Source organism: Symphalangus syndactylus, chromosome 21 (assembly GCF_028878055.3).
Source record: "Symphalangus syndactylus isolate Jambi chromosome 21, NHGRI_mSymSyn1-v2.1_pri, whole genome shotgun sequence".
Lineage (NCBI taxonomy): Eukaryota > Metazoa > Chordata > Mammalia > Primates > Hylobatidae > Symphalangus > Symphalangus syndactylus.
Window position 1 is genome coordinate 52,387,620 of NC_072443.2, and position 14,865 is coordinate 52,402,484.

A 14,865-nucleotide genomic window follows, 5' to 3' on the forward strand; every position below is an offset into this window, starting at 1 on the left:
GGTATCTGGAGACCATCCTTTCCAAATTTGGACTGGGACATGGGCTAATTTTTGAATTTTTACAGTTATATCTTCAATGACCTTCCTATTGTCATCAATTTCTAGGCAACAATTAGTTTAAACTTTCTGCATTCCCCTCCTTCTAACATGGATAGAGGGAGTAGCAAGAACAAAGTAATGAATACTATGTTCATACCCAGCATGGACAGCAGAGGTCCTTATCCAGAGGAGGAGGTTGACCACAGTGACAGGTTAATAGTAAAACAATTAAGATTACAAGGAAAATTACTGGGCTTAAGATTTCTAACTACATTTACTTCCTTGATGAAACTTCAGCCGTGCATAGACTGGTCAGCTTCTGGGGTGACTAGAGCAGGGCTGCTGTCTCCTCAAGCTTCAGCTGTGCGTAGACTGGTTGGCTTCTGGAGTCACCAGAGCAGGGCTGTTGTCACTTTCACTGGCACCTCGGTCCTGTCATAGGATATGCTGGTTTGGATGGTCTGAGTCTTGCTGGCTGGTCCACTTGTCCTGGGCTGCCAGTTTCAGCCAACTGTGGTGGATCTAAGGCACGATTCCTGCAACTTTAACAGCAGTGGTAGTGGACAAGATTACAGTATGGGGCCCATCCCATATGGGTACTAAAGTGGTTGGATTCTATTTCTTGACCTAAACAGAATCCCTGGGTCTAAAGGGGTGTGTTTAGTCTGTTAGTCCTATGGGCATTCTTTCCTGTACCCAGCCATGGATCTCTTGCATGGCTCTCCCTAAGGCCTGCATCTGCCTTCTCAAGGTTAGCTCCCTTAACTCACGGAATTACCTTAATTTTGACCTTTAATTTGACCTATGGTTGGGGGTGGCTGGCAGAACAAGATTTCAGAGGGTGAATACCTAGTTTGTTTGGTGGGGGTACACCTGACTCGGAGGAGGACCATGGGCAGGACCTGATCCTATCTTAGATGAGTTTTTTGACAATATTTCTTTAGTAGCTGCTTGAGTGTCTGGTTCATGTGCTCCACTTTTCCTGAGCTTTGTGGCTGGTTGGCCGTGTGTAATTTCCATTTCTGGAATCCCTGGGGGCCTGGTTTGCAACATGTACATCCTGCACTGGTCTATATTCGTTAGTCCTTGGTTTCCACACTGGCAAAAATGTTCTACAGTGACCGGCATTGGGCCAAGGTCCTGTGTTCTAATAGCTGCTTCAAATGCCCTTGAATGCCCTGTACAGCTTCTTGGGGAAGTACTGATGAACCTGAACCAGTGTTGCCCCCGATTTTAGTTCCACTATCACTGGTGCCTGGATCACAGCCAGGCTGGGCGGGTATCTTCGGCCTACACTCCAGGAATTTTACTAAGCAACTTATACAGCTCATCTAGCCCCAGCTTTGGCAACCCTTCTGCGTAGTCTCCATTCCTCCGCCTGCAGGATGGTAAGGGTTAACACCATTTCTTCAGGATGGAGCGGGCTTAAAGTCATGGGCTGTATCACTGCCAAGTGTTCAGCCCCAGTGTTTACTATAAAGTCCATCAGGTGGCCCCCTACTTCCACCATGACATGGGCTCCTGGGGGCCTAAGGAGATGGAGCCCAGTCTGGCCTAGTCCTCATAACCTTTCAGTCCCTGCCAGCCCAATAAAGTCAGCATCTGGCTCTTTCTGGGTGTGATAAGCTTTAGCTGGCAGCCTTCTAGCTCCTTGGCTTCCTCCTCTCCCTCATTGCCTTCTGGACATTCATTCTTCCAGCGTCCTTTCCTCTTGCACTGCACACACTGGCCCCTATCTAGTCTTGCCCAATTCTCGGGTCTTTGCCTGATTTGACCTCTTCCTTGTCTGCACCTATGTCCATGTCCACGTCCTCTCGTGACACTTGCCCCCTTCTGTAAGTGCTGCCGTCAGCAAATCGGCCTTTTTCCTGAGTCTCTGACGAGCCTCCTTCATTGCCTCCTGATCACGGTTAACATACACCTTGGTGGCCACTTCTAAAAGCTGAGTGGCATTCACGCCTGTGAAGCCCTCTAGCTTTTGCAGCTTCCCCCTGATGTCCCCCTGGGCTTGTCCTACAAATGCTGTGTTCACCATGCACTGATCTTCAGTGGCCGTGGGGTCAAATGGGGAAGTATAAAAGTGGAACACCTCACTGGGTGCGGTTGCTCATGCCTGTAATCCCAGCACTTTGGGAGGCCGAGGCGGGCGGATCACGAGGTCAGGAGATCAAGACCATCCTGGCTAACACAGTGAAACCCCGTCTCTACTAAAAATACAAAAAATTAGCCGGGCGTGATGGCAGGCACCTGTAGTCCCAGCTACTCGGAAGGCTGAGGCAGGAGAATGGCGTGAACCTGGGAGGCGGAGCTTGCAGTGAGCTGAGATCGCGCCACCACACTCCAGCCTGGGAAACAGAGTGAGACTCCGTCTAAAAAAAACAAACAAACAAACAAACAAAAAAACCGGAGCACCTCACAGCATCTCTCATAAAAACTGGCTGGGGCTTTCATCAATTCCCTAAAGCACCTCTGAGATCTTTCCTATATTGACGGCCTTCTTTCTACCCTCCCTTAACCCTTGCAGCAGTGCTTCTTGGTACCTCTGTAGGCGCTGAAACTGGGCTGCATCATTTGGGTCCCAGTTAGGGTCTGCTTCTGGGAACTGGCCCCGAGCGTAAGCCTGAACATTAAGTGTGCCTTCTGGTGCATTGGCTTCTAACTGGTGGAGGACTGCCTGGGTTACCCTCCGGCACTCCTCAGTGTTAAACAGCGTCAGTAGGAGCTGTTTGCAGTCTGGCCAAGTTGGACTGTGTGTCAGGAAGATGGACTGCATCGATCTGTGAGGGATTGGGGCTTCTCCGTGTAGGAGGGAGTATGGTGTTTCCAGTTTAGGAGATCGGTGGCTGAAAAAGGCTGGTAAATGAAAGTTCATTCTCCTCCTTGGACTTGGCCCTGTGCATTATAATAAAGAGGTCCCCTTGTTTCTCTGAGAGGCATTTGCATAACCTGGGTGCAGCCAGACTGGAGGCAGCCTGCTTAATCATCCTGACTTTCCTCCTTGACCTCCTGGGATGAGGGCTCAGATTTCTCACTCTGGGGTGTAGCCTGGGGCGTATCACCATCTGAGTCTGGCTGCTCAGGGGCCAGTCTTGGTAAAGGAGGGTATTGGAGTGTAGGGAGGAGGGGTCTCTATCTCCTCCAGTGGTTCCTGCAAAACCTGTGGCTTTCCCTTTGTCTCTGCAGCTGACAGTGAAGCTGAATTCTCTTTCACTTTTGGCTCAACTCAAGCTACGAGCGTTCTGCAATAAGCTGCTAGGCAGGGCTGCATTCAGACTATAAGGGAATTGGTCTGGATGCCCTGGCTGTTCTCTGACCCTAGTCACCACCCGATATACATGGCCAATTGTTTCTCTATCTATAGTCCTTTAGGCCAGCCATCCTACACTAAAAGGAGGGCCATTCTATTTCACAGAGAGTTCTTAACCTCTGGGGGGGTCAACTTGATTCCATAGTCCCCCTTATAACCTTTCTTAAAGTTCTTTAACATACATTCTAATCAGGTAGGTTTTGACGACTTCCCTCCCATTTCCTCCTTTTTTGGCACAACACACTCACTTTCACTTCAGACCGATTAGATCGTCTCCCTTGTGGGAGTCTTTCAGATGCAGCTTAGCTTTGGAGTGATTGTTAATCCCCCCACAATTACTAAATTGTGGGGCATCTATCTGAGCCACATGTGGTAGCCCATGTAGGATGTTCGCCACTAGTCCCGGTCAGTCCCATGCTTCACTCGAAGCGTACAATCTATGCTAAGAGACCTGCAACCCCCACACGTCACTCCCTGCATTGATTCCTTCCGGAACCATCTCTTTCACATGCACTCACACAACTCCCTGCTTCCAGTTTCCTTTCTCAACAAATTTAGCAAGCCACTCTCGCGTCCTGGTTCAGTTGGGGTGTAGGTTTCATCCGAAATAGTGAGCCACTCTCGCATCCTAGGTCAGATTACTCGTACGCCCTGGGTGCCAGTTTCATCCGACTTTGCGAGCCACTCTTGTATCCTGGGTCGGACTACTTGGTGCACTCCCAGGAGATAATCAAGTTCCCTTCCGCCCTTATGGGACAGGTCCTGCCTTGGGCCCCGAACCTTACTGTGGTCCTGAAGTGTGCTGTTCCTGGAATCATCCTGTAGCCCCTTTAGGCTCTGCTGCGCTGTCGGGTAGGGGCACCGGATCACAGGAAAGCTGATCTCCCCTCTGAGTTGAAGTTCTCCCGATGGTGCCTGGGGTCACAGGCCTCCCCTGGCCCAGGGCTCCAGTCCCACAGGCAAAGGAGACAGTAAACCTGTCGTCTCCGCTTCTGGCTGGCTCGCCAAAATGTTGTGGGAATCAGGAGACTGGAGAGATCAAAGGGTGAAATAGGAGGATTTTATTTAGGTGGCCACTGGCCCAGCAGATTAATATCCAGAGGCTGAGCAACGAACAAAGATCAGGCTTGACTTTTATTCAGGCGACTGAAGGGGAGTGGCTAGCCAGTGATGCGAAACTTGCGGGGTAGGGAAAGTGAGCTTAAAGAAGCAGAACAAAGGCAGTTAATCAAACTGTGACAGGTTTTGCAATTCAGGCATGTCTTGTGACCTTTGCCATCCTGCATAGATGGGAAAACATGAACTTATAAAATCCTTGCAAACTTGCAGAAATAGTTACAAAAATAGTTATAAGAGCAGAACAAAGAATGATGGCATGGGGAGAGAATTCCAGGGAGAGACTAAGAACTTGTTTTTCTCATCCCTGCTCTTGGAACCCATTTCTTTGGGGCCCCTGCCTGGCCTTGCAGATAATGTTATCATAGCTCCAGCTGGACTTGTTTTCCCTTTACTTGTTTTTCTCATATTTCCTGCTTCAGGACAGTGCAGCCAAGAGAGGCAGAGCCAGCCTGCGACTGTGCCGAACAAGAGCCAGGCTGGGGAGTCTTCTCTCCTGCTCTGGGCTTCTTTGCGCACCCTTTGTGTGTTCAGCCTGTCTGTCAGTCATGGAACATCCACAAGACAGGACAAAATGCAGCCATAAATACAATGCAGGGGGGCTCAGGCAGGAGGGAGGGGAGCTGGCTGTAAAAGGGTAGCACAACACTAGGCACTTGTGGTGGTGGCTATGTTCAGTGCCGTGACCGTGGGGGGTGGTTACACACACCAACATGGGTGGGAAAATCGTCCTGGAGCTTTGCACAGTTACCATTGCAGGAAACTGGGCAAAGAGTATAAGGGATCTCTGTATTATTTCCTGCAACTTATGTGAGTCTACAATTATCTTAACATTTTGCCATGCTGGATAAGAACATTTGCTGCCACAGCCTTCCAGCCTGCCTTCCTTCCTTCCTTCCTTCCTTCCTTCCTTCCTTCCTTCCTTCCTTCCTTTCTCTTTCTGACGGTCTCCCTCTGTTGCCCAGGCTGGAGTGCAGTGGCATAATCTCAGCTCACTGCAACCTCCCTGCCTCGGGCTCCCATGATTCTCCAGCCTCAGCCTGCCGAATACCTGGGCTTGCAGGCGCACACCACCACGCCTGGCTGGTTTTTGTATTTTTGGTGGAGATGGGGTTTCGCCGTGTTGGCCAGGCTGGTCTCCAACTCCTGACCTCCAGTGATCTGCCTGCCTCGGCCTCCCAAAGTGCTGGGATTACAGATGGAGTCTTGCTCACTCAATGCTCAAAGTTGCCCAGGCTGGAGTGCAGTGGGGTGATCTCGGCTCGCTACAACCTCCACCTCCCAGCCGCCTGCCTTGGCCTCCCAAAGTGCTAAGATTACAGCCTCTGCCTGGCCGCCACCCCTTCTAGGAAGCGAGGAGCGTCTCTGCCTGGCCGCGCATCGTCTGGGATGTGAGGAGCGCCTCTGCCCGGCCGCCCACCATCTGGGATGTGAGGAGCACCTCTGCCGGGCCGCCCATCATCTGGGATGTGAGGAGCGCCTCTGCCGGGCCGCCCATCGTCTGGGAAGTGAGGAGTGTCTCTGCCCTGCTGCCCCGTCTGGGAAGTGAGGAGCACCTCTGCCCGGCCGCCCCATCTGGGATGTGAGGAGTGCCTCTGCCTGGCCACCCCATCTGGGAAGTGAGGAGCGCCTCTGCCCGGCCGCCCCGTCTGGGAAGTGAGGAGCACCTCTGCCCGCCCGCCCCGTCTGGGAAATGAGGAGCGCCTCTGCCTGGCCGCTGTGCAACCTTCCAAGTGTGAAGTGACAGCCTTCATTGTAGAATGAATGAAGACACTGGCACTGATTATATAACACCTTGGCAGCTATCTCAAGTCATTGATGGTGGAGGTATTGGAATTATAGAAGAAAGCAAACACACAAATTTGACTAAAGGCAATTTTGTGACTTCTTTCTATTGGCCCTGGCAAACCAAGGTTATTCTGGATGGAAATAGCTTTGAAAAGATGATATATATATGAATGTATCTCATTTTTTTTCCCCGTATAATTCTTACTTTGTGCATTTGATATTCAGTTGTGTTTGTAATCACGGAAAAATAAAAGCATGTATTAAAAAAAAAAAAAAGAACATTTGCTGACACAGAACCATGCTTTAGGAGATTGCTGAGTGAAAAGGCCAGATGATGAGTTTACAGCCAGCACTTCATAGACAGTGATGGGGCTGCCATAACCGAATGTGAGGTGAAATGAGAAGATAGCCATAAAGGAAGGGATGAGAAGTCTTGTTTACAGGCCAGGCTTGGGGAATACAGTAAATCTGAGGTTCCATCTATAGGTAGCAATACTTACACACATAAAAGTCATGAAACAGTATTTGCAGTGTGATTCCACTTTTGTTTAAAAATGTTATAAAATCACATGCTTCTAATTGTATATTATGCATACATTATATATACACATAGAAAAGCTCTAAGCAGATGTATTTCAACACGTTCAAGAGTGATTCTGTACTGAGGATGGGATACTAAGGGCTAAAGCTTCTCGCTAGTGTGCGTCTCTGTTTTATGGCAATCTTACAGTAAGCACCATCTGCATGGGGTGCAGGAGGTGAAGGGGAGACCAGCTCGCACTCGGGAGGTCAATCTCAGCCACCTGTCTGTGGTTCTGCCCTCTCCCATTCCGTGGCTGCACCCTTCAGTGCCCCATTTCTGCTGTGGCCACCTCCTAGTTCAGGGGGCTTGTGCAGAGTCCCATGCTCCCTTATTGGCTCACAGACCTCAGGCCTCACCCCCCACCCACTCATTCTCTCTCTCCCCTCTCTCTCACACACACATCACCACCATCACACACGTGCTCACACACACACCCTGCCGGACTCCCGGCTTTGCTGCTCACTCCATTCGGCCCACATTGGGCTCTCTGTAAAATATACTCTGCTGACAACACTGTATACCCCCCCGAATCCCTACCACAAGGGGGACCAGGAAGAAACTGAGGCACAGGTAGGTTGAGCTGTTTGCCCCCAGTCACACAGGTTGCAAGGAGTGGAGACAGGGCTGCAGGTTCCAAGCCCAGACTGCCTCCCACGACATCACAGTTGCCATTCTTCTCTCCTTGCTACTCTCTCCTCAAAGCATCAGCCAGGGGCCCGGGAGGTAACATTTCAGGCCCCATTTTGTGCCCACTCTTGCCAGCGCTGAGAGTGGACAGGCGCTCCCAGTTACCTGTGGCACCTCCACGGCAGAAATGAAGACGTGGAGGCAGAAGATCTTGGGGCCATTGTAGCCAACCACAAAGCCCTGCAGCTTCTGCCAGGGCACAGGGAAGGTGCTGGCTTTGATGTTGAGGTAGCATCCTCCCGAGAAGCAGAGCATGTCCTCACACTGGGTGTTCCAGGCCACACTGTTGGCGTTTGGTTCCTGGGGGACAGGGACAGTGGGGATCCTGTGAGAACCACCCTGGGCTTGGGCAGTGCTTGCACATTTCAGCCTAATACCCTCTTAAAGACTGAATCCCACTAAATTGCTTACAGTGGGATGGAGGGAAAAGGAGGAAAGGGGACCACAAAGAAATGAACAGAGGCAAGCCCCTCCACGCACCTGTGTGTTGTTGGAATTTTTGAGTAAGCAGGAGTTACTTTTGAAAAATATTCTCCTGACAATTCTTCAAGGATCTAGAACTAGAAGTTCCATTTGACCCAGCCATCTCATTACTGGGTATATATCCAAAGGATTATAAATCATGCTGCTATAAAGACACATGCACATGCATGTTTACTGCAGCACTGTTCGCAATGGCAGAGACTTGGAACCAACCCAAATGTCCATCAAGATAGACTGGATTAAGAAAATGTGGCACATATACACCATGGAATACTATGCAGCCATAAGAAAGGATAAGTTCAGGGCCGGGCGCGGTGGCTCAAGCCTGTAATCCCAGCACTTTGGGAGGCCGAGGCGGGTGGATCACGAGGTCAGGAGATCGAGACCATCCTGGCTAACACAGTGAAACCCCGTCTCTACTAAAAAATACAAAAAATTAGCCGGGCATGTTGGCAGGCGCCTGTGGTCCCAGCTACTCGGGAGGCTGAGGCAGGAGAATGGCGTGAACCCAGGAGGTGGAGGTTGTGGTGAGCCGAGATCGCGCCACTGCACTCCAGCCTGGGGGACAGAAAAAGACTCCGTCTCAAAAAAAAAAAAAAAAAAAAAAAGAAAGGATAAGTTCATGTCCTTTGTAGGGACATGGATGAAGCTGGAAATCATCACTCTGAGCAAACTATCGCAACAACAAAAAACCAAACACGGTATGTTCTCACTCATAGGTGGGAATTGAACAATGTGCACACTTGGACACAGATGGGGAACATCACACACCGGGGCCTGTTGTGGGGTGGGGAGGGGGAAGCGATAGCATTAGGAGATATACCTAATGTAAATGATGAGTTAATGGGTGCAGCACACCAACATGGAAGATGTATACGTATGTAACAAACCTGCACGTTGTGTACATGTACCTTAGAACTTAAAGTATAATAATATTGAAAAAAATTCTCCTGAAATATGAGTCCCTATATAGAAAGTGGAGAATCAGACCAGGTGCAGTAGCTCACACCTGTAATCCTAGCACTTTGGGAGGCCAAGGCGGGTGGATCACCTGAGGTTAGGAGATCAAGACCAGCCTGGCCAACATGGGGAAACCCTGTCTCTACTAAAAATACAAAAATTAGCCAGGCGTGGTGGCATGTGCCTGTAATCCCAGCTACTCCGGAGGCTGAGGCAGGAGAATGGCTTGAACCTAGGAGGTGGAGGTTGCGGTGAGCCAAGATTGTGGTGGCATTGCCTGGACAACAAGAGGAAAACTGTCTCAAAAAAAAAAAAAAGAAAGAAAGTGGAGAATCAGCAAAGTGGGATTCCACTTCTATTACAGAAGAAATATACATCTCTATAGACAGAAGATTTACAAGAATATGTTCCAAAGGATTAACAGCGTTTCTGGGTGGGTGAAATTGTGTAATGGGAAAATCTGTTTTCTCATTTGTTCTGTCATGAACATCTATCTATTGTTTGATAATGAGAAAGAACGGTGAGTTATTTGTAAGATTTGAAAAGAATATCTTGTTCTTTGCATTTACAGTCCACATATTGTGAAAATAGAGTCATCCTGGGAGGCATCCACTGCACCTCAGTTCCCTGCTAAGCCCTGGAGCCTCAGGGACCAGTAGATGCTCACAGCTTTCTGCCTAGAATGTTTTACAATGTCTGAATCTTTTATAATGAGCGTAAATTGCTTCTATAATGAGAAAAAAATATATAGCTGTTTTATGTGTAGGGGGAGGGGCAGTGGAGAAGAGGAAAAGCCAGCAGGCAATGTCACAGCTGGGAATGCTGATGTCTCCTGGCAGGGCTGAGAATCACCTCCCCTAGCCTGCTACAGAGCCAGCAGTGGGGACGGGGGCGCGCAGACGCCCTTCCACATTTGTATGAGTCTAGGCTCAGACACAGGTTCACATTTGGGGCCAGCTACACCCCCCATAGGTGGGAGGTGAGGCTGGGAAGAAGGGAGGTAACATTTCAGGCCCCATTTTGTGCCCAGCACTGAGCTAGGCACTGTGGTATCTTGTTCATTCCTGTAGCAATTCTGTGATGGGCAATTACTAATTTCATTTTAGAGAAAAGAAATCAAGGCTCAGAGAGGCTCATTAACTTGCTTAAGATCACACAGGAAGGGATGCAGACAGGACCCAAGCCTAGGTCAGCCTGAAGGGTGTGTCCTCTCTTTCCCCCGAACCATTCTACTCTCTCAGGGACATGAGTGAGTTGAGACTGACAGGGAGTCACCTCTGGGCTAGAGGTGGCCAGGTAACTGCTTCTTTTTTTTTGACGGAGTCTCGCTCTGTCGCCCAGGCTGGAGTACAGTGGCGCGATCTCAGCTCACTGCAAGCTCCACTTCCTGGGTTCATGCCATTCTCCTGCCTCAGACTCCCAAGTAGCTGGGACTACAGGTGCCCGCCACCACGCCCAGCTAATTTTTTGTATTTTTAGTAGAGACGGGGTTTCACTACGTTAGCCAGGATGGCCTCGATCTTCTGACCTCGTGATCCACCCGCCTCGGCCTCCCAAAGTGCTGGGAATACAGGCATGGGCCACCGCGCCCGGCCGAGGTAACCCCTTCTAATTGACTGAGGCTGCTCCCCACTCCAGGCCCCTCCCCCTATTGATTCTACTGCTGAGAACAAGGAGGAGCCTGGAAACCCTGCAGTGGCCGAGGAAACCAGTCAGGAGGGACTCCAGCTTTGAGGGGAACTCGATTCTGCCCAACCAGCCCTCCCCACCTCCAAAGCCCAAAAGAGACAAAGAATGGCATGAGCCCAGCAGAAAGCCAGCCAGGCCCTGAGCACAGAGCTGCTGGGCTGTCATCTCTGGTGACACACTTTCTCAGGCCACAGGGCTGGATGACTCCACTAAACAATGCCTATGCCTCCAAAGATCCAAGCACTTCGCATTCTGCTGGCTCTTCTAGCATTCTTGTGAATTAAACAGAAGGTCAGGCATGCCCATCCCCTTCCCCCTTTCAGATGACAAAACTGATCCTGTTTCCTTCCCACACTGTAGGTGCACATAGACACAGGCAGGCCTGCAGCAGGTGAGACGCAGACTTCTGCAAAGGAAGTGCATCCATCGCTCCATTCACTGAGTGCTAACGTCACGCCCCCCTCAGAGTCATCACCCCATTTCTTGTTCATGGAAAACGCTTAAGAGAGGCTCTGCTGGCTCATCTCATTGGCAAGAAAACCAAAGTTAAAGAGGCCGGTCCAGGCCCTGTGACTTGTGCCTGCGTGGGAGGAGCAGGTTGTGGCCCAGGGCCTCTGGGACTCTGCGCCTGTGCTTGGCCCCTGCCCCTCCCAGAGACCTGCCTGGGCCAGAGCAGGAGAGCCTCCTGCAGGGACTAGGAAGCTAGAGGAGGGTCTCTAATCAAAGGACGATGTCCCTAGTCCCCCTTGGGGACTTCACCTGAAAAAGCAGCTCCTTGGTGTCAATGTCATACACCAGGCAAGTGTCATTTTCATCTACCACAGCCAGCTTCTTACGGGAGGCACTCATGTCCAAGCAGCGCACAGCTGTGGCCTGCTTCAGCAGGATGATAGCAAAGAGATTGTCCACGAAGATCTTCAGGATCTGGCAAAATTTCAGCGAAAACAGTGTCAGTCACCATGGCAACAAGATCCTGGCCCACTGCCAGGCCCTTGGAATCCCATGTGCTCTGCAAGAACAACTCCCACCACCTTCACCAGAAGCTCCGTGCAGGGAAAAGGACTCATCAAAAGAAAGAAGGGGGTGAGGCGTTGGCTTATCCTTAGGAGGCCAGAAGCAAGGTTCATCAGAGGCTGCAGAAGTAATGACAGACCCGAGACAGGCCGAGCTCACTTCAGTGTCTGTTCGGACTGGGGATTTGTTGATGACATTACCCAAACTGCAGCATTAGGAGATGCCACCTAGCAGAGATCCGAGTCACAAACTAACACAGGAAAAGGCTACTATGAACACTGACAAGACATGTGGTAGAAAGTTATAATAATGATGACAGTGATGATGACAGCCATCATCTACTGATATCCCTGGTTTAAAAAAAATTTTTTTTAGAGATAAAGTCTTGCTATCTTGCCCAGGCTGACCACAGTGGCTATTCACAGGCTTAGTCATATCACACTGCAGCCTCAAACTCCTGGGCTCAAGAAATCCTGCTGCCTCAGCCTCCTGAGTACCTGGGACAACAGGTACCCACCAGTATGCCTGCTTTAATATCCCTGTTTGGGTTTTTTTTTGAAACTGGATTTAACTCCCAACCTTGATATCTATTTTTGACAGTCCTGTGAAATGTAGCATTATCCTCATGTCAAACTGTAGCCTTGGAGAGGTAAAATGACCTGCCTCGGGTGACAAAGCCTGTGAGTAGCTAACTAAGAACATGACCTCAGGCCCACCTGACCCCAAAGTCCATGCTCCCATGGGAAGTGAGAGCTGCCTGAGAAAGAAGTGGCCCTTGGCTTTGTTCTTGACTTCACCCACCTCCCCTTGGCATTGTTCTTGACTTCACCCACTGCTCTCACACTCCGTGACTTCCGTCCCCAGCAAGGACCTGACAAGGCTCAGCCAGAAGCCATCTGCTGCACAGCTTGGCTCTCAGGCTAATGCAGCTACATTTTCAGTTTTTTTCTTTTTCTTTTTTTTTTGAGACGGAGTCTCACTCTTTTGTCCAGGCTGGAGGACAGTGGCACGATCTCGGCTCACTGCAACCTCCACCTCCTGAGTTCAAGAGATTCTCCTGTCTCAGCCTCCCGAGTAGCTGGGATTACAGGTGCCCGCCACCACGTCCAGCTAATTTTTGTATTTTTAGTAGAGACAGGGTTTCGCCATGTTGGCCAGCCTGGTCTCAAACTGCTGACCTCAAGTAATCCACCCGGCTCGGCCTCCCAAAGTGCTGGGGTTACAGATATGAGCCACTGCGACTGGCTCATTTTCACTTCCAAAGTTTCATGTAGCAGCCCACTTAGAACTTCTCTTATGTTGAGCAAAGAACATGCATGCACACGCATACACACACACAGAAATCTGTTTAACATCCTACACCTAACTGGCCAAAAGGCCAATTTTTCTTATGACATCTGTCAGTATCCTGAGGACCCAGCATTCTCTAGGACACATGCGGAACGCACTGCCACTCGCTGCCATAATTGGGAGGTGACCTAGGTAACGATCTCTGCCTCCGTCTCTACAAATCTTCCACCTTCTGATGACCTTAAGCCACTAATCAAGTCTACATGTAGCCAGAGGCTGTAGCTCAACTCTGCCAGAACGTGGGGCCTGCTATGAGTGTGAGGGCCACTGCACCTTTGGCCTGAAGCTGTCCTCAAAAAACAAAAAACTTATCTGAAGTCTCAGAGTTGGAAAGAGGGGGCGGTGAAGCAATTTCCCTGAGGCCACACAGCTGCACTGAGAGGTTAAGTAACTTGCCAGAGGCAAAACAGCTGCACAAGAGGTTAAGTAACTTGCCTGGGTCACACAGTTACACAGAGAGGTTAAGTCACTTGCCTGAGGCCATGCAGCTGCGCAGAGAAACTACATAACTTGCCTGATGTCACACAGCTTCATACAGTGGTTAAGCAACTTGTCTGAGGCCACACGTGGCACAGAGAGGTTTAACTTACCTGAGGCCACACAGCTGCACAGAGAGGTTAAGTAACCGCTGAGATCACACAGTTGCATAGAGAGGTTAAGTAGCTTGTTTTAGGCTACACAGCTGCACAGAGAGCTTAAGTAACTTCCTTGAGGCCACACAGCTGCACAGAGAGGTTAAGTCACTTGCCAGAGGCAAAACAGCTGTACAGAGAGGTTAAATGGCTTGTCAGAGGCAAAGCAGCTGCAGAGAGGTTAAGTCACTTGCCTGAGGCCACACAGCTGCACAGAGAGGTTAAGTAACTTGCTTGAAGTCACACAGCAGCACAGAGAGGTTAAGTAGCTTCCCTTAGGCCATACAGCTGCACAGAGGGGTTGAGTAACTTGCCTGAAGCCACACAGCTGCACAGAGAATTTAAGTAACTCGACTGACGCTGCACACAGAGGTTAAGTAACTTGCCTGAGTTCACACAGCAGCACAGAGAGGTTAAGTAACTTGCCTGAGGTCACACAGCTGCACAGAGAGGTGGCGGCATCAGTGGAGCTCCAGAGTCAAGGCTACAGTGAGCAGTGACTGTGCTACTGCATTCCAGCTTGGGCAACAGTCAAGACCCTGTCTCAAAAGGAAAGCAAAAAATAATATAAAAAAGTCAAACATAGAGTTAATGTATGAGTCAGCAATTCTTCTCCTAAGTATATGCCAAAGAGAATGGAAACTAGATGTTCATACAAAAACTTGTACACCAAAACTTACAGCAGCATTATTCATAGTAGCCAATAAGAAACAAGCTAAATGTTTATCAATTGATAAATGGATTTGAAAATGTGCTATATCTATATAGTAGAATACTATTTAGTCAAAAATGAATGAATCAAGTTTGGGCATAGTAGCACATGCCTGTAATCCGAGCACTTTGGGAGGCCAAGGTGGGAGGATCCCTTGAGACCAGGATTTTGAGACTAGCCTGTGCAACATAGCCAGACCCCGTCTCTACAAAAACATGAAAATTAGGCAGGTGTAATGGCAAGCACCTGTAGTCCCAGCTACTTAGGAGGCTGGGACAGGAGGATCGCTTGTGCCCAAGAGTTTGAGGCTGCAATGAGCTATGAGTGTGTCACTGCACTCCAGCCTGGGTGACAGACTGAGACCCTGTCTCTTAAAAAAAAAAAAAGATAAATCATGCTGCAACACAGATGACTTTGAAAACATGCTAAGTGAAAGCAGTCTAAAAAGACCCCATATTGTATTACTTCATTTCGATGAAATGTCTGGAATAGGCAAATCCATAGA

The 14,865-nt window shown here is 49.6% G+C and overlaps 1 protein-coding gene across 1 annotated transcript; it reads right to left on the reverse strand.

The window, feature by feature from the left end:
* Nucleotides 1-244: 244 nt before the first annotated feature.
* On the reverse strand, nt 245-14,830 carry LOC134735440 (intraflagellar transport protein 122 homolog). The gene is made up of 8 exons (XM_063630489.1): nt 14,826-14,830; nt 14,035-14,088; nt 13,765-13,778; nt 13,607-13,620; nt 11,412-11,576; nt 7,626-7,820; nt 4,132-4,375; nt 245-581 (listed from the first exon to the last, which is right to left on the reverse strand). The coding sequence occupies exons 1-7, from the start codon at nt 14,828-14,830 to the stop codon at nt 4,268-4,270; spliced, it is 555 nt and encodes a 184-aa protein (XP_063486559.1). The 3' UTR covers nt 245-581; nt 4,132-4,267.
* Between the last annotated feature and the right edge of the window lie 35 nt (nt 14,831-14,865).

Coding starts and splice junctions, on each gene's coding strand:
- LOC134735440 (XM_063630489.1), bottom strand. Junction 7,821..11,411: donor CCAAGGAGCTGCTTTTTCAG/GTGAAGTCCCCA, acceptor CCTGTCCCCCAG/GAACCAAACGCCAACAGTGT. Junction 4,376..7,625: donor CTGCCGTGGAGGTGCCACAG/GTAACTGGGAGC, acceptor TGATCTCTCCAG/TCTCCTGATTCCCACAACAT.